The 25,815-nt window shown below is 39.1% G+C and overlaps 1 protein-coding gene across 5 annotated transcripts in view; it reads left to right on the plus strand.

Annotated features, from left to right (window-relative positions):
- The window catches only part of PLCL2 (phospholipase C like 2), a 194,443-nt gene that overhangs the window by 114,998 nt on the left and 53,630 nt on the right, over positions 1-25,815 (plus strand). For all 5 annotated transcript variants that reach the window (XM_075062434.1, XM_075062433.1, XM_075062436.1 and 2 more), the window contains 2 exons: positions 4,187-6,673; positions 11,147-11,350. In XM_075062434.1, coding sequence (XP_074918535.1) covers positions 4,187-6,673; positions 11,147-11,350 — 2,691 coding nt within the window. The remainder of the gene's footprint in view (positions 1-4,186; positions 6,674-11,146; positions 11,351-25,815) is intronic.

The following is a 25,815-nucleotide window of genomic DNA, read 5'->3' on the forward strand; positions in this document are numbered from 1 at the left end:
AGTCAGGTGCTCTAATTGGCCACAGCTGTTCTAGTTAATCTAAAGCAAACCTTCCTCCCTTGGCAGGGAATAAGGCCCCCTGCTAACACTCTTATGCTGCCTTCTGGCCATGCTGTATCACAATACATTTGCAGCATTGTCTGTGACCAAGCTGCATACTAGACATTTGAATTTTTTTTCACAATTTGTTATAGCTTTTATTGCTACTTCTTGTAAGTATTCTGCTGTGTGTGCATTTCCTGAGGTATCAATTGTTTCTGTGAGGAAGACATTCCCTTCTTCTTTTGTCACACAAGCAGATACAACAGGATCATTGTGGACATTGCTCCACCCATCAAGACTCAGTTAACAATTTCACCCTCTAGACCTTTTACACACTGCTCAATTTCTCTTTCATACACTTTATCCAGCAATTTGCCTGCGATATCTGCTCTGTTGGGTGGACTATATCCTGGTCTTAATGACTGAACTATGTTAATGAAGTGTGGATGCTCAGTCATACGATTTTTCTATTTTTTCTATTACCTCTTTTTGTAATCTGCTGGTTCTTATCACAAATTTATCTATGGTTGTTTCTGGATAATGGAGATTTTTACTACTTTTTGCTACAGGTAATATATTGTGGCTATGTGACATACATGATGTGGCTGAAACACTATCATTGGCAGATAACGCTGCAACTATAGAAAATGATGGTGATCTTGAAGGTGTATAGTCTTCAGAATCCTGTATGTTGAGGATGAATTCTCCTAAACAAAATAAGTGAATGCAGTTATTTAATTACTATTACCATTGCATTCACTGGTACTCAGTAGTAATTTAAAGGTGAAATTGTAAAAGGAAGATCTGCCTATTTCAACTATTTATTTTTATCACAACTGCATCTAAAATGATAGTACCATAGAGTAACAGCTATATTTCTTGCTCAAACATGAGAATTCAAGAACAGTCCAGAAGGAAGACAGGCAGTCCTTAAGAAAGAAGTATGAAATAAAAAAGTTTAGCAACCTGAAGATCCTGCATGTTCAGACATGTTCCTTTCATCATTTTCAAGGCAGCTTCCTCCTGAGCAGGAACACTTCTCATGATGTTGTTTCATTCCGGCAACCAGGCCTTGCATTTCTTTGTTGCACTGTTTGCATTTTGCACACATGCCTGTCTTATCCACAGGTATGGGAACTTCATTAAAATATTCCCAAACTTCTTTTGCGGCCTGCTGCCGTTATAGGTTTTCCCTTAAAGTGAGAGAATGGTATGGTAGATCTCAAATCAATGAAGGCTACACTCAGAAAGACCTCAAGACTTCTGGAATGTGCTGCTCAAACAGTTTCACTTTTGTTTCTACTGCCTGACCCTCCCTTCTAACATTTATCTCAAGACTACTTCTCCTTGTCCAGATCTGTTCCGCCCCCAGCAATCTTCACTGAACTTTTTGGAACTTTGCACTTTTAGAGAGAGGTAAGGGATTGACTCTGTGTATACAAATTTGCAGAGGGACAATGGGGTTGAGGTCTGTTATTTCTCACCTCGGTATATTATTTATTTATTTAAAACATTTTTGCTGTTAACAAGTATGTTGTCTCTGGAGACACAAATCCACAGTTTGAGAACTGCAAACTAAGCATCTCTGAATACCTTCTAGACTGAGCACTGAGTCTTATTGGGTAGATAGAAAGATTAACCTAAATAATCTATACAGAAGCTCCAGAAACCGCATAAAATTGGGTCCCTAATCCACAAACTATTGGAACTTTTCTTAAACATTACATGAATATATTGTCTCATACTATAGAATTAGAATTTGTAATTCCTATTCCGTGATGAGATATCTTTGAGCTATAATGTATCTTAATTAAAACTATCTTTAGATAGGTTTTTTTTCCTCAAAACACAGTGTATAAAAAAAGATTTAAATAAAAACAATCCAATTTTTTTAAATCATTGATTTTCATCCACCCTGGTTTTAATCTGAAGTAGTATTTTATTTGTTCTGTCTTTAAAAAATTTCAAAAATGCACAAAACAATTCAGACTTCCCATGCCATCCACTTATTAGACATGGTTGTTTTGAGAGAGACAATGCAAGTATGCTGTTGAGCTTGTCTGTTGGAGAATAAGAATTAGTATCCTAGTATTACAAGAACATAAAAATAAATGACCCCTCCATGCAAATAATAATTAAATTTATCACTGAATTTTATTGAAACTCAGAAAATAACTCTAATGAAATTGTTGCTGAAAATCTAAAATACTTAAAGAACAATTTATAATTAAGGACCAACTCCAAGAAGCAATCCCATGAGTTTTTCAATGCAGTTTAGTTTGATCTGTAGTTAAAAAACATGTTTATACGGCAACTAATTTTTGCTGGTCTCTTGGATGGTCTCTTAAAACAGATTTTGCTGTTGTTAAATATCAGACAATATTAGTGTCTGATAAATTTATATTTATATGTGGAACTACAAGTACTGAATCTATTAAACACTTGGCAAGGTAGCTTCACATATTAAATCAGAAAAACAGAATTCTCCATTTTCACATCTAAATGAGTATTTTCCAAATGCACTGATGGAGAGGCATTTTGCCTTTTCTCTATTAGATTAGGTGCTATATATAGGGTATCAAGTAAGCAGTGTTGTGAGATGCATATTTTTATTAGTGTCCTTTGATTACATATGAAAATGTTTCAGGAAATTTGTTATGTGAAAATGTATCTGTATTTCAAATATTCTATTTGAACGGAGCGACAACAATCTAGTAAAAGTACCCCTGCCGCAGCCCGTATTCGCAATCTTTGCTAGCTCTGCAATGAAAATTAAACAGATTTCCAGAGGAAAAGTACTAGGGAGAAAATCCTCCCTCACAAACAACACAAAACAAAACACTCCACCAAAACTTTTCTATACAAATCTGGAAAAGTAATTAGTTGAACCTTGCAGGATTATACAAATAGAAAAATTGCTGTTCTTGAGATCTGATATCAAGAGGTTCTTCTATGAGAAGGATTGTGTTAGAACTTACAGACAAGAAGCTGAATCCTTTTGCAAGGCATGGCCATTTTTCAAACACCCCTAGAAATTTTCTCAGGCTGATTTCTGTCTGAATGGTGCAAGATAATGAACATATGTAATTATTTCTCTTTTGAAACTCATTACATATTGCACTAGGTTATTGTCATTCAGGTGAACTTAAACTGGATACAAAGTTCGATTGGAGCTGGCTAAGTGATATTGTTTTTCTTTAACTACTGCAGAAAATGACTTTTTAATGTATAAGGAAAATTTAGGGTCAAAACAGAAATGGGGGGTGAATCATTGTTCTGAAGATGAGGCTGAACTACTGTTGCCAACCTGGTCCTCCATGCCTTCACCTGTCCCCCTTCAAATTCTTCCTTAAGATACTCCTCTTATGTGACACCTTCTAATCCCCAATAATTTTAGCAAAGACTATCCCCCCAAATCACTACTGTACATCCCAATATTCTCCATCAGACTTTCCTGACTGCTAAAATCATTAAGCTGCCATAAAGCAGCTAGATATGGCTAGTGGAGAATTTTCCCAGTTCAGGTTGGGAAGAGTGTGTATTGGAGATGTTCAGTGGGCAGGATAGGGAGGGAGGAAGACCTATGTGTATGTTGTTTTGCCTGTCAGTACTTAGATTGTAAGTTCTGTGAGGACATGACCTCTCTCTTTATTTGTGTATCAGTCTGTCTCTGGTATTTCTAAGGATCCTATCGCCATGATATCTAAGCACTCTATTTAATACGGTGTCAGGGATCTACAAATGATTACAAGGACTGCATGGGGGCTCAGGGGAACAGATTACTTCCCACTATCTTGTTAGTAGAATGTGAGATAGCTATTTCACCATGCTGCTACTAACAAAATACTATGCATTTTTTTTTACTTTTAAAATCTTTTTTGTTAGGTTTTGTATGTCCACAAAATTTAAGCTTTGTGATGCAAAAAACCCATGTTTTTAAAAATGCCAGATACATAGTTATGCAAACACAATCATTAAGCAGTTGTTAATGTGTCAGATTTTGCATTTGTGGTGTCAGAACAAAAGATTTGTTGTCCAACATACCTTCTTAGATTTTCCTCAATTAATTTTTGAACTTTGAACATAAAGATTTTGCATGTCCTATAAACAAGTTCATATTGACTTTTTTTTTTTTAATCCACAGGATGGTACAAAACAAAAGAGAGAACGGAAGAAGACTGTGTCATTTAGCAGCATGCCGACTGAGAAGAAGATCAGTAGTGCAAGTGACTGTATTAATGCAATGGTTGAAGGCTCTGAGCTCAGAAAGTTTCGATCCAACTCGAGAGTATATCACCGGTACTTTCTTTTAGATGCAGATATGCAGTCCCTGCGTTGGGAACCTTCAAAGAAGGATTCAGAAAAAGCAAAGATTGATATTAAATCAGTCAAAGAAGTGAGAACAGGAAAAAATACAGATATATTCCGCAGCAATGGAATTTATGACCAGATATCAGAAGACTGTGCATTTTCCATTATTTATGGAGATAACTATGAGTCTCTAGATCTCGTTGCTAACTCAGCAGATGTTGCAAACATTTGGGTTACTGGGCTAAGATACCTAATTTCTTATGGAAAACATACACTAGATATGATAGAAAGTAGCCAAGATAATATGCGGACTTCATGGGTTTCACAAATGTTCTGTGAAACTGATGTAGATAATTTTGGACATATAGCCCTTTATAAAGCTGTTCAATTTATAAAAAAATTAAATCCGGGTTTAAAAACAAGTAAAATTGAGCTGAAGTTCAAAGAGTTACATAGATCCAAGGACAAAACTGGTACTGAAGTCACAAAGGAAGAATTTATTGAAGTTTTCCATGAACTTTGTACCCGACCTGAGATCTACTTCTTATTGGTTCAGTTTTCCAGCAATAAAGAATTCCTAGATACCAAGGACCTTATGATGTTTTTAGAAGCAGAACAGGGAATGGCACATGTCACAGAAGAAATAAGTCTTGAAATTATTCACAAATATGAACCATCAAAAGAAGGCCAGGAAAAGGGCTGGCTCTCAATAGATGGTTTTACTAATTATCTTACTTCACCTGACTGTCATATATTTGATCCAGAGCATAAAAAGGTTTGTCAGGATATGAAACAACCTTTATCCCATTATTTCATAAACGCTTCTCACAATACATACTTGATAGAGGACCAGTTCCGAGGTCCATCAGATATCACAGGATATATTCGTGCTCTTAAAATGGGTTGCCGAAGTGTTGAATTGGATGTATGGGATGGTCCAGATAATGAGCCTGTAATTTATACAGGACATACAATGACATCACAGATAGTCTTCCGCAGTGTAATTGACATTATTAACAAGTATGCATTTTTTGCTTCAGAATACCCTCTTATTCTGTGTTTAGAAAATCATTGTTCTATTAAGCAGCAGAAAGTTATGGTTCAACACATGAAGAAAATTTTGGGCGACAAGCTACACACACAGTCTCCAAACATAGAAGAGTCTTATCTTCCCTCACCTGACTCACTTAAAGGGAAAATACTAATTAAAGCAAAGAAGCTTTCCTCTAATTGCTCTGGGCTAGAGGGAGATGTTACAGATGAAGATGAAGGAGCAGAAATGTCACAAAGAGTAGGGAAAGAGGGTGCAGAACAACAGAACACTGTGATAGTGAAACGATTTCAGCTTTGCAAAGAGCTTTCCGAATTGGTAAGCATATGTAAATCAGTTCAGTTCAAAGAGTTTCAAGTCTCATTTCAGCTCCAGAAATACTGGGAAGTTTGTTCATTTAATGAAGTGCTTGCTAGCAAGTATGCCAATGAAAATCCAGGAGACTTTGTAAATTACAATAAACGTTTTCTTGCCAGGGTTTTTCCTAGCCCTATGAGGATTGACTCTAGTAATATGAATCCCCAGGATTTTTGGAAGTGTGGCTGTCAGATAGTAGCCATGAACTTTCAGACACCTGGCTTAATGATGGACCTTAACATTGGTTGGTTTCGACAAAATGGGAATTGTGGTTATGTCCTTCGTCCTGCCATCATGCGAGAGGAAGTATCCTTCTTCAGTGCAAATACAAAAGATACTGTGCCTGGAGTTTCACCTCAGCTTCTTCATGTTAAAATTATTAGTGGGCAAAACTTTCCTAAACCCAAAGGGTCCGGTGCCAAAGGTGATGTTGTAGATCCGTATGTATATGTAGAAATTCATGGAATCCCAGCAGACTGTGCAGAAAAAAGGACAAAAACTGTGCATCAAAATGGAGACAATCCAATTTTTGATGAAAGTTTTGAATTTCAAATTAATCTTCCTGAACTTGCTGTCATGCGTTTTGTAGTACTAGATGATGATTACATTGGGGATGAATTTATTGGGCAGTACACTATTCCCTTTGAGTGTTTACAGGCAGGCTATCGGCATGTTCCATTGCAATCTTTAACTGGAGAAATTTTAGCACATGCTTTCTTGTTTGTACATGTTGCCATTACTAATCGAAGGGGTGGTGGGAAACCTCATAAACGGGGCCTCTCAGTGAGGAAAGGAAAGAAATCCAGGGAATATGCCTCTATGAGAACATTATGGATTAAAACCATAGATGAAGTATTCAAGAATGCTCTCCAGCCTATACGGGATGCCACAGATCTGAGAGAAAATATGCAGGTACAGTTTTTACTATGAAATTATCAATGTTTGTGGCACAGTTGTACTTTTGCATTATGGTGGGTCTGCAGTGTGTGTTACGTAGATATGTAAATGTTAACTGCATTTTATAATATCATTCATTTATCATGTTTTTACACTATTTGAATTTAAAAACAGACTCTATTTGAACAGCAGCTGGATGATATTGTCTATTAAGATAACTCCTAGTACAAACACATGGTTTGCGCTATAATTCAAACCTGTTAACCGGCCCTATTTCTTGAGAAGAGTACACTAGATATACTGGAAAAAAGGGTAGAGGCTACTTTTCAGCTTTAAGAAATTAAGTAAAATAGAAGTGCAGGGAGAAAACATTACTAACAATAATAAAACTTGTGAACAGTTTACTGTGTATTCAGAGACCCCCTCATATCTGAAAGAATTCTCAAGGACTCTGTAAATGAAACATAGTGTGATGGCTTTCCTGTGTCTTTATGAGATGAAAAATTTTCTCACATCACCTTTCAAAGAGATCCTTCCCTTACCGGAATCCAAAAGACCATTAGTATTTTACAAACATATTAAATGGGGATGGAGTTACTCCTTCTTCCCCAAAAGGGGTGTTTTAAAGACTGCAATATCAAACAAATATAGTATCGCAGAATGATAGGAAGTAGTATAGGCTAAAATGCTGGGTTATGAATCCCACTGTTAGATTGCATCTTTTGTGTATTGATAAACATTCCTGGTACAAGAACTGCTGATCTGGAACAGGGTAGAGAAAAATGTAAAGAATAGTATTCTGTTTGATGAAGCTTTTAACTACACCTCTACCCTGATATAACATTGTCCTCGGGAGCCAAAAAACGTCACCACGTTATAAGTGAAACTGCATTATATCGAACTTGCTTTGATCCATCGGAGTGTGCAGCCCTGCCCCCCCGAGCACTGCTTTACCGCGTTATATCCAAATTCGTGTTATATCGGATCACGTTATATTGGGGTAGAGGTGTATATAAAAGCTACAGTAAAAGTCCTAGCATTAAAAAATAAAATTAAGTATAACCATATCAAAAAAGTTACCCATTAAATTTTATTTTATGTGACTTTAAAGAAAAACTGGGTCAAAGAAACATGCTTGAGGCTCAATTCCAGATTCTAAAAGGGTGTTTGTACTGTATATCAGTGCAGATAACTTTTGTTTATGAATAAAGTTATGTTGAAAGTTGTTGTAATGAAAGATTTTAACAGTATTGCAAACTTTAAAGATTACACTTGTTCTTCTGAATTGTATCCGGCAGCTTCCCTATTCCATTCAGTATGATTTATGGCAAGGACATTATTATATGGAAAGATCACAAACAAAATTTGGAAGCATGATTATGACTGGTAAATGAGATTCAGATTGCAGACTAGATGTGACTCTAATCTGTAATTAAGGAAGATCTGTTATTCCATTGTGTACTGGCTAGGAGATTTTTTTAAGGTGTCTTAATCAAGGATAGCCTGGATCTAAGATCTAAGATCAATATACAATAAGAAAGTGTGCTCATAACTAGCATGCTATTTTATTTTTCAGAATTGGTGTGTTTTTGAAAAATGTAATTTTATTAGGGTTTTTAGGAGCAGTGATTGGGAAGGAGTTTTCTTTTATGCATTTCATTCTATTACTTTGAAAGATTCATTTACATCTTCCCAACTTATTACTAGTATATGTGGAAATGTCCCCAAGACAGATATAGTTTAAGCGGATGAATGATAGAATAATTTTGATTATTTTAGTTGACAGATTTGCATGATGTGTTGCAAACTTGTTCTTATGAATTGTATCCAGTCTCCTGCAACTTCCCATTCCATTCCATAAGCAAAGATCACTAGCAAAATGTGGAGGCGTGATTATGACTGGTAAATGAGATTCAGATTGCAGACTAGATATGAATGTAATCTGTAATTAACGAAAGACTCTTAAAAAAAAAAAAAATCTCCTAGTTTATACACAATGGAATTAGAGTGCCTTAAGGAGAAACCTGGATCCTAAGACTTGAATATACAATACGAAAGTGTGCTCATAACTAGTATGCTATTTTATCTTTCAGATTGGTGTGTTTTTGAAAAACTTAATTTAGTAGGGGTTTTAGGGTCAGTGCATGGGAAGGAATTTCCTTGTATGCATTTCATTCTTTTACTTTGAAAGATGTATTTACATCTTCCCAACTTATCAGTAGCATACCTGGAAATGTTCCCAAGAGGGGTAGAGTTGAAGTGAATGATAGGATGCTAATTTTGATTATTTTAACTGACAGATTTGCATAACATATCTATAAAATTTAAATTGTAATATGATGTGTGCTACACCTTGTATAAACTGGCCTAAAAAAAAGTCCATTAAAATAAAGACAATTGCAAAATGTATAAGTCAGGGAATTTGAAATGGTTTAATTTCTTAATTACATATCTATTTACTACTATAATTGCCATGATATAGCAGCTATAAAGACAGACAACTTCAGGTATCTAGTTATTTTAAATATGAAATAGAAAAGTATTTCATGGAATAAAGTACACTTAGAAGTATAATGAACTACACCAAGATCTTGTTTGAGTAGTCATTAGAATCCCTTTAGCCATATCTAGGCCTTTTTTTCTGTAGTCAGCAATATGCATTGTGTTACTAATACAAAAGCTGGTATCACTTCCACAGCTGAATGTATGATGTCTGTGATTATACTGGATACGGTATAGAACATCCACGTTGCTTGGCAGTGCAGTGCAGAGAATCATGAAAGTCAGCATGAGCTAGTGGGTAAGACATCAAACTGGGAGTCAGAAGACCTGAATTCTATTCACTGTCCTGCCACTGACTTGCTATGTGCCCTTAGACAAGCCACTTAACTTCCCTGGGTCTTAGGGTTTTTTCCCCATAAAATTGCTGTTTGTAATGCTTATCCACATTTGTAAAGTTTGAAATCTATAAATGAAAAGCAAGATAAGGTCTGTCTTTTCAGATGTCCTATTGTTTTATTAAATTCCAATCTAATCATTACAACTAGCCTTGGTTTACTAAAAATTGAAAATGGATTATTTGAAAGATAAAATTAATAGATTCCAAGGCCAGAAGGAAACATTGTGATCATCTAGTTTGACCTCCTGTGTTACATAGGCCATAGAATTTCCCCAAAATAATTCCTAGAACGTATTTTTTTAGAAAAACATCCAATCTTGAGTTAAAAATTGTCACTATTGGATAATTGATCACAACTCTAGGTAAATTGTTCCAATGGCTAATTACTGTCACAGTTAAACATTTATGTTAATAATTGAGTGATGTACCAGTCACTGTACTGGAAATAATTTAAGTATACAAATTTATACATAATATGTTCATTTAAAAATAGGTTGAAGTCATCTTGATGTGGATTGTCTGTTAAAAGTGGCCTAAGCATTTAAGCCCTGATTCCCATTTACACTAAAACCACTTTACACCCCTCTGGCAGTATAAAGGTCTTTCAGAAAGTAAAAATGTGACTTAAGACCTGTAAACTTGTCATATGCTTTAAAATATGTGCAGAATATCCCAAATGATCAAGGTAAGAGGAGCACTTGGAACATTTGTTACTTAAACTTACTGATTTTTCTCTTACAGGTCCACAGACTCCAGACTTGCCACAGATTGCCACCTCCCACTTAGTGCAACAACCCTAAATTCACTATGGTGGAGAGCACTCCCATCATGGGAATTGACTGGAGGCTGGAATCATTTTATAGGATTAAGATAAATGGCTGATGTTTACAATATTTCAATGTTTCTTAAGTTTAAACATATAGATTTGATATTCTAGCCTACAAAATAAAAATACTATAAACTCTTGGAATATGTACAATATTATGTTTAACAAATACTTTTAGAAGGTCATCTAAGTGATAGTGTGACATCACTAGTGGTGTGCAGCATTCTGGCATCACACCAAGTGGGAGCCAGCAGATCCTCAGCATGTCTGGAGAATGCTGACATATACAATAGGTATGTTTAAAGTTACAAATGGACTGACTTGCCCCCTCCACCTTACTAAGTTTATTTGAGACATTCAGCACATAACATTTAAGCAGTTGAATTTAAAAAAAAACATTTTAAGTACTTTTTGAAGATTTTCAAAAGCTTGTTCAATCAACATGGATTAGTAGTTCATTGTTTTTATATTTATTGAAAATTTGAAGTTAATAATAGTATATTATAACCTCTTTATTCTAAGTAATATTTATTTTCTGTAGCAGGATTTTAATATCTCTGATAAATAAAATATTGCAAATATCTGTGATACTTCGTTTGCTTTGGAAAACTGCCATTTTTCCAGGACAAAATCACTGATAGTTCTACACTGTCACTTGGTTATAACTATTGTACAATGAAATGTAAGTCTATTAAACTGAATGAATGTGAGACTAAAAATCATGGTTAACTGTAAAGTAACTTTTTTATTTTCTTTTTAACAGAATGCAGTAGTTTCATTCAAAGAATTATGTGGCCTTTCTCCTGTAGCAAATCTTATGCAGTGTATTCTGGCAGTGTCTACCCGCTTGGTTGGACCTGATAGTACACCCTTGGTACTACTGAATCTCAATGATCAGTATCCCACTATGGAGATCCAAGGGACTGTTCCAGAGGTCTTGAAAAAGATTGTGACTGCATATGACATGGTGAGTAGTCCTTTGTGATTTATGTATGCTGCTTGAAAGACTTTCTTTTTATAAAATACTGTACCATGTCTCTTTTCAAAGGTCATTCTAATCTGTGACTTCCTATTTCATGCTTCGTTACTTGTGCTTGAAAATTTATTCCCATGAACATTCAGCATCTGACACTGTTTTTAATGTGTGGTGAATGTAAAAATTAATACCTCTTACCTCATGCAGATTCACAAGATTTTGTATTAGTGTATGTAAATATGTTAGAAATTTACCTGTTTATGCATTAACTTGTAACTTTTTGCATATTGATAGCTTTTCCACAGGTGTACAATGATTTGTTACATTACATTTTTGAATTTATAGAGCTGTAGTTCTTTTCACCATTGATTCAAAGAGCCGAAAATGTGAATTTTAGAAATTGTAATTTTATGAGCAGCGTGAAACTGTTGAAATCCGCCCTTTTTTTCATGCATATATAATATGTATATGCTGCATCTTTCCTGTATGTCTCATTTATTTTGGCAGTTGTGCATTCTGTAGTCAACTCTAATTTTCACTTTATCTATTATAAACTTTAGCAAATCTGTAAATGGTGTCTTTAGAAATACTCAGAAATACATAAAAAAATCAGAAGTATACTGCATGAGGAAAGAAAGAACTGTGTAAAAAAAGACTAAAGGATATGAATTCTGTAGCAGAGTGATGAATTCTGAAGTTTACATTATGTATATGTAAGGAGGAAAATCAATGTACGAACAATTTAAAACCTCCACCTGATTTCAGTTGCAGGAATATGGCATGGGGAAGAGACAGTCTGTCACATAGGGTTAGAGCTTTTGATTTTTTAAAATGAACTCCTCTAAAATTGGAATATGATGAAATGTAGATATTCTCTTCTTTTTCTACTAGTTTTGTGTTTTTAAACAAAACAGCTCAACTGTTTACCTTTTTAAAAAAATTAGAAAATCAAACCATTAACCTGGGATCTGAAAATATGTATATGGAGTTACATTTTAGAGCTAATTTCCTGGCACAAAGAGTTTTGGAATAGTAACATACCAGACCCTTCATACTTAGAGGAGCTCAAACAGTAACACTGTTTGTAGAAAGAAAAATTAGTTAACTAGGAGTTCAAGTAGGACTATAGGATCTGTGCATGGCTCAGTGATGTAAACACAGGTGCAGTTTGATTTAAATGATACCGTACTGTGTAATTATTGTAAGATTAGGATATTATAGTTCAAGGTGTTTTTAATTGTTGGGATTACAGCTAAATCACAGATAAAATGAACCTCTGTTGTTGTTGATGGAAAATGTGTCTAAATGTCTGGTTGTTCTGAGGTTGGTGACACTGGGAGCAGAGCATTGGGGCACTCATGTATGCCTTTCCGCCGGTGCCATTGATCCACAGGGTCTTGGTTAATGTCAAGCAGGAGAGAGAGAGCGCCATCCTCGTGGCCCCATCAGCACTGCTTCGGCATGCTGTTGGACCTGTTGACAGCCTGCCTTTTCAGCTACCTCTTCAGCCGGATCTGGTGTCTCGGACCCATGACAACCTGCTGCATCTGAACCTGGCAGTGCTGCACCTGACAGCTTGGCTGTTGCACGACTGAGCATGGACAAAAGGGCATGTTTGGCCCAGGTTCAGCAAGTTTTGCTCGGCAGTAGGAACCCCTCAACCCAGGGCAACTTACCTGGCAAAATGGAAAAGATTCCAATATTGGGCCTCGGAGTGGCACCTTCAGGCCTTTCTCCAGGACATCCTGGATTAAATGCTGCATCCTAAGCTTCAAGGGTTCTCCCTCTCTTCCATCAAAGTCCACCTGGTGGCCATCTCATTGCTACAGCCCCCGGTCCAGGGCAGGTTTCTCTTTGCCCATCACATGACAATGCGATTGTTGAAAGGGCTGGAGCACTTCTACCCACACATCCAGGAACCGGGCCCTCCTTGGGACGTGAATCTTGTGCTGTCCAGGCTCACGGGTCATCTCTTTGAACGCTTGACTTCCTGGTCCCTCCTGCTTCTCTCCTGGAAGGTTTCTTTCTTGGTTGCTATAACGTCAGCCCATAGAGGGTCAGAGATCAGGGCTCACTTTGGAACTGCCCTATACGGTCTTCAAGGACAAAAGTCAGCTGCGCCTGCACCTGGTGTTTCTGATCAAGGTCATGTCCCAGCAAGTTTGAGAAGACGCTGGCTTCAGCAGAGCAGTGCTACAATCTGCAATGCCTTGAACTGTGAGCCCACCTCTGAGGATTCTGCTTGGGAGTCACCTACAATGGTATAAACATGAACAAGCACTTGAAGAAGAAAAAATCGTTATCCACCTTTTCATAACTTTGTTCTTCAAGATGTGTTGCTCATGCCCATTCCATTACCTGTCCTCCTACTCCTCTGTCAGAGTTGTCAGCAAGAGGGAACTGAGCGAGCGTAGGACCGGCAGCGCCTGATATACCAGGGCATGAGCGCGGCACTCAAGGGGACGACACAGCTGGCCCTACGGATACCGCTAAGTCAAACATCTCCAATCACTGTGCACATGGGCGTATGCATACCTAGATTAGAATCAACATGAACAACCAATCTTGAACAACAATAGTTATTAAATGGTGGGTAACTATTTTTGTTGGCAGCCATGTTAGTATCCTAGTTTCTGGCAAGGTGTGATGGGAAATAAAGGTCACTATATAAACATTAGCCTTTTCACTAGATAGAGGAAGGACATGAAGGGGATTCAGCCTGTGCTTTATAATTATTTAATGGGGTGGACTGTAGATACATTTTCTTACGTTTTGGGGCAAACTGAATTAAGATGCCCAGGCAAGGACACTTTCTGTTCACAAATCCCAAGGACGTTCTTTTTTGCTTTTTGGCCTGTTACTGTTAAGTTAGGAGGTAGTTGTGAAAATTAGGTATATAATGGGAAGACAAATTCAGTCTTAATTTAGAGAGAGAGTATCACCTCTCCATAATAATAATTTCTTACCTTTTTTACTTTGTGCTAGCATGTGCCTCACAGTCTGTTCAGAATTATGTTTTAACAGAGTTGCTCCAATTTGTCATTTACTATCAATGTGAAATCAGGGTGATAGCAAACATTACCTTGTGGAATGTTTTTCAAACAAACCTTGGTTACCATGGTAAGTGCATAGGCTATCTTTGGTTTACATTGTTGTTTCATTCTGGATGTGGCATGTGGTTAATACGGATATTTTCAAAGCATCCACTGTTTCAGGGTCAGTCTATCTCAGACAGATACAGTAATTTAATATTTAACAGTTCTTTGACAGAAATACTTTCCCGGCTGTAAAACTACAGTAAACATTTACCCTAGCAAAGTGGTCAACAGTTATTCAGTAGAATTTGTTTGCACAGTGAGTGACTAGAGGGCTCTATATATTTGCTCAATAAACTATGATAGGATGCAAGTCCTCCTCAACGAAAGAGTTAGTCTGCAATAAAGTAATTACTAAAGAATACAATACTACAGGGATAAAACCGGTGAAAATGTCTTTAGTACAGTACAGGAACAGTATAGTTATTAAAGAAACACTTAGTCAAGTAAGCATGACTTAATTAGAACATCTCAGGATACTTGTTATTTTACATATTCTTGACAAAAAGAAACAGTGCATAAAAAATTATTCTAGTCAGTCAGCATTCACTACAGTGTCATTGAAATTCTGGGATTTTGGGTAGTTTTACGAGGCATTTTAAGTCAGTGGAAAGACATATGTTGTCTTTAGTGGTTGTTGAATTGGATGCTTAATGTATATTGTGAGTAAAGTGGACATTTAGTAAGGAAGATAGAAATGATACACACAGGAGCCAAAGTGCTGGTTCCATAGAAGACAATGGGGATTTTGCCACTGACTTCATTGGAACCAGAATTTTACCTAGGAATTTTAAAAAGGAAGATCTTTCATATTTGTCTACACTATAGTGAGTCAGGGCATGTTTTCAGAATATTAATTTAAAAAAAGTAATGAGAATCACCTAAGTCTGTTTCCCAGAATACTAAGATGCTTATTTTCCTAGGTTGATGAAGCTGCAAAAGACTCCTGAATGTAATCTGTACACCTTATAAAAGCATCAGGATATTTTGGTTAGGGACTAGTAAAGGGGACATTTCATAACATTTTTTCACCATTTAACAATGTTTTATTTTTTTCCCCCTCAAGTTCATGAGCTGCAGCTTCCTCTGTGTGATACTTCAGCATGTACTCTGCTGGTGTCATCACACCTGTCACTGAACAGTGTTGCAGACTGAAGCCTGGAGATAAGGCAAGTGGTTCTTCCACACCATTGCATTTTTTTCTTAATGTCATATACCTTACAGGATAAACAATAGGAATAGTGAAAAAAAAATTAAAATTTGCAATGACAAGGAAGAGAATACTTATTTTGTCCCCAGTCTGCAGCAGTGTGATGAGAGTGATGATACCAGCAAAGTGCATGCTGGGGCATCATACAAAAGAAGCCAGCTATTACAGAGAACCTGTCTGTCTGGATGAAGCCCGTAATCTAACAAGTATTACTGATAATGGTTGGATAATATGCTTGACCTGTCTTAACACAGTTGGTATCAGTCAATTTTTTGGTACAGTATGAGCCTAAGGGAGATTGGAGATGGGGTGGTGTGTCTGTACCATCTAGGTGGTGTCCTAGCCTAAAACTGTATCATATATGGGCTGTGTTTACAGCTGGAGCTGGGGATGTGAGTTCTAGATCAAGTAGACATATGCATGCTAGCTGTCATCCAAATAGCTCACAGAAAATAGAAATATAGCCATAGTAGCATGGGCTGATGTCCACATGCTGCTGTGAGCGGCAATATAGGCTAGCTACCCTGGATATGTATCCAGAGAATCTGGGCAATTTTGCAGGTGGGATGGCTAGCTCACGCTGTTGCTTGCCACTGCCTGTGCTACTGCGGCTACACTATTATTTTTATGATGTGACCTTAGTGAGACCTCACATAAGTATGTCAGCTTGAGCTGGAGATCACACACCCAGCTTCATGTATAGATGTAACCATAGTTTATTCATATTGTATGAGAGTCCTAGGATAGGGTCAAGCTGCCCTAGTCTTGGTTTATTAATTATCTTTCTCCAAACCCAAATCTTTGTTAGTTGATATTAGATGGTGCTCAGTGACTTTAGCATCCACGTGAATGATGAATCTTCAGCATCAGTTCAGGGCTTTATGGCTACTTGGTAACTATGGGGTTATCAAAGCTCAATTAATGTAGCTGGTCGCACACTTGATCAAGTGTTTGCACTTGGGTCAGTAGTAGTGATTTATAATATAATTTTAGTAACCTTTTTAAAGGGAGCACCAAAGAAGCACACCACAGTAGCATTTAACTTCAAAAAGGGGAGGCATACAGAAATGAGGGAGCTAGTTAAATTCAAGAAAAACAAGAACATTGCAGAGAAACTAAATTAATTCTTGCATTGGTCTTCACTGCAGAGGATGTGAGGGAGATTCACACACCTAGCCATTCTTTTTAGGTGACAAATCTGAGGAATGGCTGCAGACTGAGATATCAGTAGAGGAGGTTTTGATAAATTAAACAGTAATAAGTCACCAAGACCAGATGGCATTCACCCCAGAGTTCTGCAGGGAATCAGATATGAAATTTCAGAACTACAAGCTGTGGTATGTAACCTGTCACTTAAATCAGCTTTTCTACTTGATGACTGGGGGATAACATGATGCCAATTTTTAAAAAACACTCCAGAGGCTATCCTGGAAATTACAAGTCAGTAAACCTAACTTCAGTACTTGACAAATTGGTTCAAACTATAATAAAGAACAGAAGTATCAGACACACAGATAAACGTGATTGTTGGGGAAGAGGCAACATAGCTTTTCTGAAGGGAAATCATGCTTCACCAATCTATTAGATTTCTTTGATGGAGTCAATAAATGTGGACAAGGTTGATCCAGTGGATATAGTGTACTTGGAATTTCAGAAAGTTTTTGACATGTTATGGGATAAGAGAGAAGGTCCTCTCATGGATCAGTAACTGGTTAAAAGACAAGAAACATAGAGTAGGACTGAATGGTCAGTTTTCAGAATGCAGAGAATGGTAAATAGGGGTGTCTCGTAATGATCTGTACTGGGAGCAGTGCTGTTAAACATATTCACAAATGATCTTGAGAAAGAGGTAAAGAGTGAGGTGGCAAAGTTTGCAGATGATACAAAATTACTCAAGATAGTTAAGTCCAAAGCTAATTGTGAAGAGTTACAAACAGATCTCACAAAACTGGCTGACCGGGCAACAAAATGGGAGATGAAATTCAGTATGGATAAATGCAAAGTAATGCACATGGAAAAACATAATCGCAGCAATATCTACAAAATGATAGGGTCTAAATTAGCTGTTACTCAAGAAAGAGATCTTGGAGTCATCATGGATACCTCTCTGAAAACATCCATCAGTGTTCAATGGCAGTCAGAAAAGCTAACAAGGGTCGGCAACCTTTCAGAAGTGGTGTGCCGAGTCTTCATTTATTCATTCTAATTTAAGGTTTTGCATGCCAGTAATACATTTTAACGTTTCTAGAAGGTCTCTTTCTATAAGTCTATAATATATAACTAAACTATTGTTGTATGTAAAGTAAATAAGGTTTTTAAAATGTTTAAGAAGCTTCATTTAAAATTAAATCAAAAAACAGAGGCCCCAGACCAGTGGCCAGGACCCGGGCAGCGTGAGTGCCACTGAAAATCAGCTCGCGTGCCGCACGTTGCCTACCTCTGAGCTAACCGAATGTAAGGAACCATTAGGAAAGGGACAGATAATAAGATAGTAAATACAATAATGCCACTATATAAATCCATGGTACGTCGACACCTTGAATGCTGTATGCAGTTCTGGTCGCCTCATCTCAAAAAAGCTATATTAGAAATGGAAAAAGTACAAAGAAGGGCAACAAAAATTATTAGGAGTATGGAATAACTTCCATATGAGGAGAGATTCAAAAGACTGGGACTGTTCAGCTTAGAGAAGAAACAACTAAGGGAGAATATGATTTAGAGGTCTATAAAATCGTGAATGGTATGGAAAAAGTGAATAAGGAAGTGTTATTTATCCCTTCACATAACACAAGAACCAGAAATTAATAGGCAGCAGGTTTAAAACGATCGTAAGGAAGTATTTCTTCACACAGTGCACATTCAACCTGTGGAATTCATTAACAGGGTGTTGCTAACATGAAAAGTATGAGTGGGTTCAAAAAAAGAATTAGAGAAGTTCATGGAGATTAGGTCCATCAGTGGCCATTAGCCAAGATGATCAGAGATGCAACCCCTATGCGTGGGTGTCTCTAAACCTCTGACTGCCAGAAACTGGTTATGACTGGGGCTCCGGGGGGGGGGGGGGGGGGGCACACTGAGATTGCTCAGTTAAGGCAATCTGCAAAGAATAGGATAGATGATCCCAAAAACTGGTGGGTATTCTAATACTTAAATTCACCAAGCCAGCAACAAAATAGCTTCTACAATACCTTACTGGTTACACAGAAGCCAAAACACAGTTCCCTTAAAGCAACCCAGCCTATGGGCTTCCTCCCAGGCAGCCAGGTGAAAGATAGGATTGCCAGCTTTGGTTGGATGAATTTCTGGAGATTTCATCATGTGACATAATCACCCAAACTGCCTGAAGTGAAATATAGACAATGAGTTCATACCCAAGTTTCATCTAAATGTTAACATCTTGATCTTTGAATTAACAGATATAGTAACAGACAGGAACTATCTGTTTACATGGTTAACATCTGCCAAGATACAGGTAAACACACACAATTAACATTACCTCTAATTCTTTAACAATACAAGTTTGCATTTCAAAGCTCTAGTCTATCTAACATGGCTGTGTTAGCTATTTATAAGGAATAGCCCTAATTACCATTTATATACTTCCTTAATATGTCTTTAGAAGTTGAATTTAGGTCAATTAGCCTGCAAATTCCCTAACCTTTCTGGCCCTGTGTCACACTGTGTTGGATGACAAAGAATTACTCAGTTACCATGTTCTGTTCATTCCCTCTGGCATTGGCCAGTGTTAGAAGATAAGATACTGGGCTAGATGAACCATTGGTTTGACCTACTATGGCCATTCTTATGTTATTACCATCCACTATAATTAGTAATGGCAACTTGCCTCTCCTGGTGCTTGCAGGGGCACAACTGCACTCTATTTTTAGCACTCCAGCTCAGTCAGGACTAGCATTGCTATGTCTCCTCAAGTTGGAATGTACAGCTCTGTCTTGAGGTATAAACATACACGGAGTTGATTTTCTTGTTGGCTGATTTGAATCTCTGATTTTGATTACACTGTGGTAAAATAGAGCAGATTCAAACTGAGCTGTCTGCTTCTGTACAAACAGAGTGGTATCTTGAGGGTACAAAGGTTAAGACTTCTCTGCTTGAGTTTAGGCCGTGAAGGTTCATCAGAGTTACTAGATCTATTGAGAACTCATTGTTCCACAAATTATTCTTTGGGCCCATGCCTTTCCTGGCTGTTGAAAGCTAGAGGGGGAAGAACTGGGTCCATTGTTTGGAAGGGAGACATTAATAATCACCAAGGGCATACTCCAGGTGTTCCATAAGGAAGCTTTTGTGCAACTTCCATTCTAGAGAGCAACCTGTGACACTGCAAATCAGGGTAACATCTAGTATCGAATCTTCAGTTTCTGATTAAAATTCTTAAGAACAAGTCTAGGTCCCCTTTATGGGTGGTCATAAGGACTCAGTTTTGGATTCCATGTGCTTCAAAGCCTGCTGGGGCAGGCAGTGCCCTGTCACTGTTTTCTAATTCTGGGTCTCAGTGAGTATGTGTACGTTGCATTGTAAACCTGTGTCTGTGGATTCAATGTTTCCAAGCCCACACTTGAGTGTCCACACTGCATTGTAAAGCTGGTTTTACAATTGCTGGACCCTGGCTCTCATAGTCACAGTAGCCATCCACACTGAACTATGGAGACCTTCTGACTTGGATCTGCAGCTTGAGCTGCATCCACACTACAAAATGGTGAGCCTTGGACCTGAGTCACAGCAGGCCTTGGTCTTTCACTCATCCCCCTAGCAGAGTCCTAGAGCCTGGCACCTCAGTGCTTGCTGACTGATTTGTGGGTGGGGGCTTAGTCAGAGCTCAGAGTTAGTGTGCAGTGTAGACATTCCCTGTCTGGCACCTTCCTGTAGATGTGGACTTTGCAGTCCAACTGCCGTGGGTCCTGAAAGGAGTGCCCAGATCTCCCCAGTTGAGTGCTTGCTCATGTTGATTCCATTCTAGATGTGTGTGTGTGCACCCACGTGTGCAGCTGTTGGAGATTTTTGTCTTAGCAGTACCCGTAGGGCTGGCTGTTGCGCTCCCTGGAGTGCCGCGCTCACGCCTCTGTATATCAGGTGCTGCCAGCCCTATACCTTCACAGTTCCTTCTTACCACCCATGGTGGTCAGTCGGATTGCCTTTCTTACTTAGCAAGAGCTAGCAATTTCTACCATTCTGAACTTCATCTCTTAGGACCGTTGTACATAGTTTGCATTTGATAGTGTTAAGTAGTTGTTAACTAACTAATACTTAAGTAATTACTTAATAGTTAGGGTCCCATTAGGACTTTGTCCCAGGTGGGGCATGCCATGGTCTCCCGGATTTAAGCCCTGCTCAGACTGCAGCAGGCCTATGCCTGTGAGTGACCCCTTCGGAGCCGCCCTATATGGTCTTCTATAAAGACACGGTCCAGCTGCATCCCCACCTGGCCTTTCTGCCTGAGGTCATCTCCAAGTTCCATACTGGTCAAGACATTTACTTACCAGTCCTTTGTCCAAAGGATGGTAAATAAATGCGATGGATGAGGAGCGCAGGCTGCATACCTTGGGCATCAGACGGGCGCTGTTCTTCTACATAGACAGAACAAAGCCGTTCCATAAGTCAGTGCAGTTGTTTGTCGTTGTCACTGACAGGATGAGAGGTTGCCCAGTGTCAACCCAGAGAATCTAGTCTTGGATCACAGCCTGCATCTGCTTTTGCGATGAGCTGGCAAAAGTGCCCCACTGGTGATTGTGACAGCTCATTCGACTGGAGCGCAGCGTCATCAGCAGACTTCCTGGTGCAGGAGCTGTTTCAAGAGGGCTGCAACATGGTTGTCCGTTCACTCATTTGCATCACACTAGGCGCTGACCCAACAGGCTTAAGGCAATGCTGAGTGTGGCAGAGCAGTGCTGCAAACTACAAGACTGTGAACTCTGATCCCACCTCCATTGATTCTGCTTGTGAGTCACCTAGAATAGAATCGACATGAGCAAGCACTTGAAGAAGGAAAAACGGTTACCTACCTTTCATAACTGTTGTTCTTCGAGATGTGTTACTCATGTCCATTCCATTACCTGCCCTCCTGCCCCCGTGTCGGAGTTGTTGGCAAAAAGGAACGGAGAGGGCATAGGCAGCGCTTGATGTACCACGATATGAGCACTGCACTCTAGAGGGCGCCACAGCTGGCCCTAGAGGACCACAAAGGCAAAAATCTTCAACAGCCACGCATGTGGGCGCGCGCACACCTAGAATGGAATGGATGTGAGCAACACATCTCAGAGAACAACAGTTACGAAATATAGGTAATTGTTTTTTGCTTCTGCATGCTTTCCTCCAGAGTCCTACTTTATGGGTGCTCTGGTTTATAGTTTAACTCTTCAGAGCCACAGGACAGATAATGTAAAGAGCATGAGCTTTGCACAGGAGTTTCCAGAACCACAGTAACTCTTAGCTCTCAAAGCATAGAAAAGTTACAGCTCTTTAGGTAAAACACCAAAAATCTACATGCTCTCTCCAAAGTCTGTGTTTACCTTTTCTGGTGAGTCTTTAGGTTCAGTCTGTGTGTCAGGCAGCTAGAGCCCCTACTGTGGCCCTTCTGTTGTCAGTCAGTGTTTGGTCAGTGAGAAAGAGGAAGAGCCTGGACAGATCCTGATCTTAAATATGTTTTGTGTCCCCTCTGTCGTGTGACCAATTGATCAACTTCAGCCAGATGGTTAAAGTCCCAGATCCTCTAGAGTTCTACTGAGAAAACCAGTTTACTTTACCCTGGCAACTTTCTGGCAACACCATTGTTAAGGCAATCATAGCTGATGACTCCCGAAGATCAGCTGTTCTGCAGCATGCAGGAGATGCTGGGGGGGCAGATGGAGGAGTAGGGACACGGTGTGCTCGTGGGAGGGTATGGAACTGGCCACGAAGAGAGGGGGCAGGAGTGGAGCATGGGTGGCTGCTTGGGTGAAGGGATGGGGTGGGGACAGGGCTCGGGGCAGAGCAAGGGCGGGAAGAGGTGGGGGTAGAGATTTGGGGGAAGGGGTCGGGTGGGGGTGGAGCCTGGAGCAGAGGGGTGGTTGAGCACCCCCATGGCCTGGAGGAAGCCAGTGCCTCTGACTGGCTTTGATAGACAGTCTTTCCTAGCAGTGAACGCAGATCAGGTGTCCATGCTACTGTTTTTAGCTGTCAGATGGTATTGATAGTATCAACTGCACCACAACTATGCTAGAAAAAAGAATTATAGACAAGCATTTTTGCCTTTTAGCTTTAAGGATAATTTTTCCTTCTGTTGGGAAATATTATATGGACAATGTGCCTGTATCGAAACTTTTGAAGGAGAAACAATATATTTTTCAGTGGTTCATATTTGAGAGGTAGATAATATGCAAAACTAAAAAATCTAAATCTGAAATAAACTTTGATAGAAATCACACATTTCCTTAAACTTTAACAGCATTGCACACTGTTTTTCTCCACACAGTTCTCACTGATTTTAGTAGGACTTGTTTGACTAAATTTTATGCAACGGTATAAAAATTCAAGGGTTTTGCCATTTTATATCTTCCATTTTTCCTTTAGATTTCATTTACAATATCAAGCTGATCAGGTAAAATAACATGTTTTAAGGTACAGAATTTGCCATATATACTGCAGTATTTAAATTAAAAAGAGGAATTGTAGGGTTGTCCTCCATCTCCCTGGCTTTGTGTATAGTATTTGCCTTTTCACTATCAATTCCATGTGGGCTGAGAACCATCTTTATTCAGATAACTGGATACACTTCATTGGTGAAGATTTAAGGGAAAACTCAGATCACTGACTGTAATTTAGTATTATAAATAACCCTAGCATCGATTTATACCATTTTTATTTAATATCTACACATTCTGGTTTTAAAAAGTAGTTAAATAGTTACTGATATTATGGTTAGTAACCATACACCATAATAGCAAAGGAAATAAGATTAAAATATTTATGGAAACTACAGTGAACAGCTTAGATAGCTCCTTGAGGAAGATTTAAATTTACATCAGGTTTCACTCCCCACTAGATATGTAGCATTTCAGTCAAATTGTCATCCAAGCCAGGTTCAGTTATACTGCCAAACCTGCAGTCACAAGGGGCAGCAGGCTTATGGGAGGACTTTCGGTCTACCAGGGGCAGGTTCAAAGGCTTGCATGTTATTTAATGTTCAGGCTTCAGTGTCAAATGATGCAGAGTGCAAGTTGCTCTGTCCTGAATGGGAACTCTGTGGTGACTTCTGTGAAGTCAGAATTTCTCCTCTTTTTTTTTTATATGCCTTTGAATGTACATCACAGGGTTCTCCTCTCTTTCTTCCATTAGTCCCATTAACAAGCTGATGGTTGAATCAAATGGTGAACTTGAACCTGCTTTGTCATCAGTGGTGCAAGTAAAATCCATATCTTATCGGTACATGGAGGGGAGAGGTGACCAGCTATGGTGAGCATGTGACCTCCCCTCCATGTGACTCCCCACCACCCAGCCCAGGGCCCCCATTTTCTCCCTGTCCCCTCCCATATTACTGGGAGAGGGGGGCTCTGTCCTCGTCCTGCTGCAGGGACAGGGCTGGGGGAGAGGCTTGGAGCAGGCAGTACAGCCACTGAGGGGGCTGCCAGTGTTCTGCTCCTTTCCCCGCTGTCCTTCCCAGTGGGGGAAGGAGAAGAACTCCCAGACCTGCCCCCCAGCCCTCTCCTCCAGTACGCTGTACTGGCTGTAAATAGCTTGCTGGAACGCCATACCGGCCTACCTGCACTGCTGTCTGTCATCATCAGCCTGAAAGGTGACACTGTGTTGGGTCTAAGAAAGGCTATTCTCTCTGCTTCTGTATGTAGACCTGGGCTATTTTCCTTCCCATCCCCTAGTTTATGTCCCGCTTCTTTAATTGCTACCTTTTACTCAGCAGTTTCTTCCATCAACTTCAACTCACAATCTGATATCACAGAATAGGCTGGTGTTCATTTATCATTCTTTCCCTGAGAAGCCAAGTGTTTGGTGTCAGTGAAGGAATTTGTGAAATAAGTAGAAATGGCTACTGAGTTTTAAAAGGAGTTTAATGTCTTTTTGTATGTAGAAGATGTCTGGTTTGAGATGTGGAAGCAGCATCTGCTTGGCTCTGTTTTCCATCCTGAGTTTTTCCTAAATGTTCTGTTCATAATGAACTGAGAGACATGCAGACTTGTTAGTGGAGAATTTGTGGATTATTTGTTGTTTTGATAAATTTTATATTAGGTTGGTACTACTGATTTGTTTTTCCTTTTTTCCTTTTTCATTTTTGGGACACTGCACATGTAGGACCAGATCGTGTCCTATTTCTCCATCAGGTTCAAAGGTGAATCAGTGCAAAGAGGCCGCTTCCTTTATGCTCCTTCATAGCACGGGGGTACAACTGCAGTCCCCCCTACTCCTCAGAGAGAAGGGATGCTCTTTTCATAACTCTCCTTTGGAATAAGACGTCCTCCGCAATGGGGGTAAGAAGAGACATCGAGAAAGAGGGGTCATGGCCTTGTTTCCCCTCACACGGAAGGAGTATGCTGCAAACACCAGTGTGGTGTAGCAGCAGATGTATCCCATAGTATTGTGTTCAGTAAGGAATTCTCCTCTGAAGATACTCTCTGTACCACTCCTACTGCAGGGTGGTACCTCAGAGGCACTGTGGGGCACAGAATGTTTAATGTAAATTTGTTTTCTGGGGAGAATAGGAATTTTTCCTGGCTTGTAAGTATGATTTCTACTCTTTACCTTTAGTGAGATACTGAAAACAAGCTTTCCGAATGAATCACTGGCATCAGACAAATTTAGTCTGATCTTTGTCTTTTCCAAGAAGGAGAATGTCATAAATAGAGAGCTAAGGGCTAATGTTTCTTTCACCTGCAAAGGGTTAACAAAGAGAACCAAACACCTGACCAGAGGACCAATCAGGAAACCGGATTTATCAAAGCTGAGGGAGGGAATGTTTGGGTCTGTGTCTTTGTCTGCCTCTCAGCTATGAGAGGGGATCTTTTCTATCTTCAAGTTTCTAATCTTCAGTTTCCAAGTTGTAAGTACAAAGGTAGAAAAATAATAGCATGGGCCTCCTCAACCGAATTCCAAGGGGCGGGGGAGACGCATGGGCCTCCTCAACCGAATTCCAAGGGGCGGGGGAGACG

The sequence above is a fragment of the Chelonoidis abingdonii genome, chromosome 2, assembly GCF_003597395.2.
Source record: "Chelonoidis abingdonii isolate Lonesome George chromosome 2, CheloAbing_2.0, whole genome shotgun sequence".
Lineage (NCBI taxonomy): Eukaryota > Metazoa > Chordata > Testudines > Testudinidae > Chelonoidis > Chelonoidis abingdonii.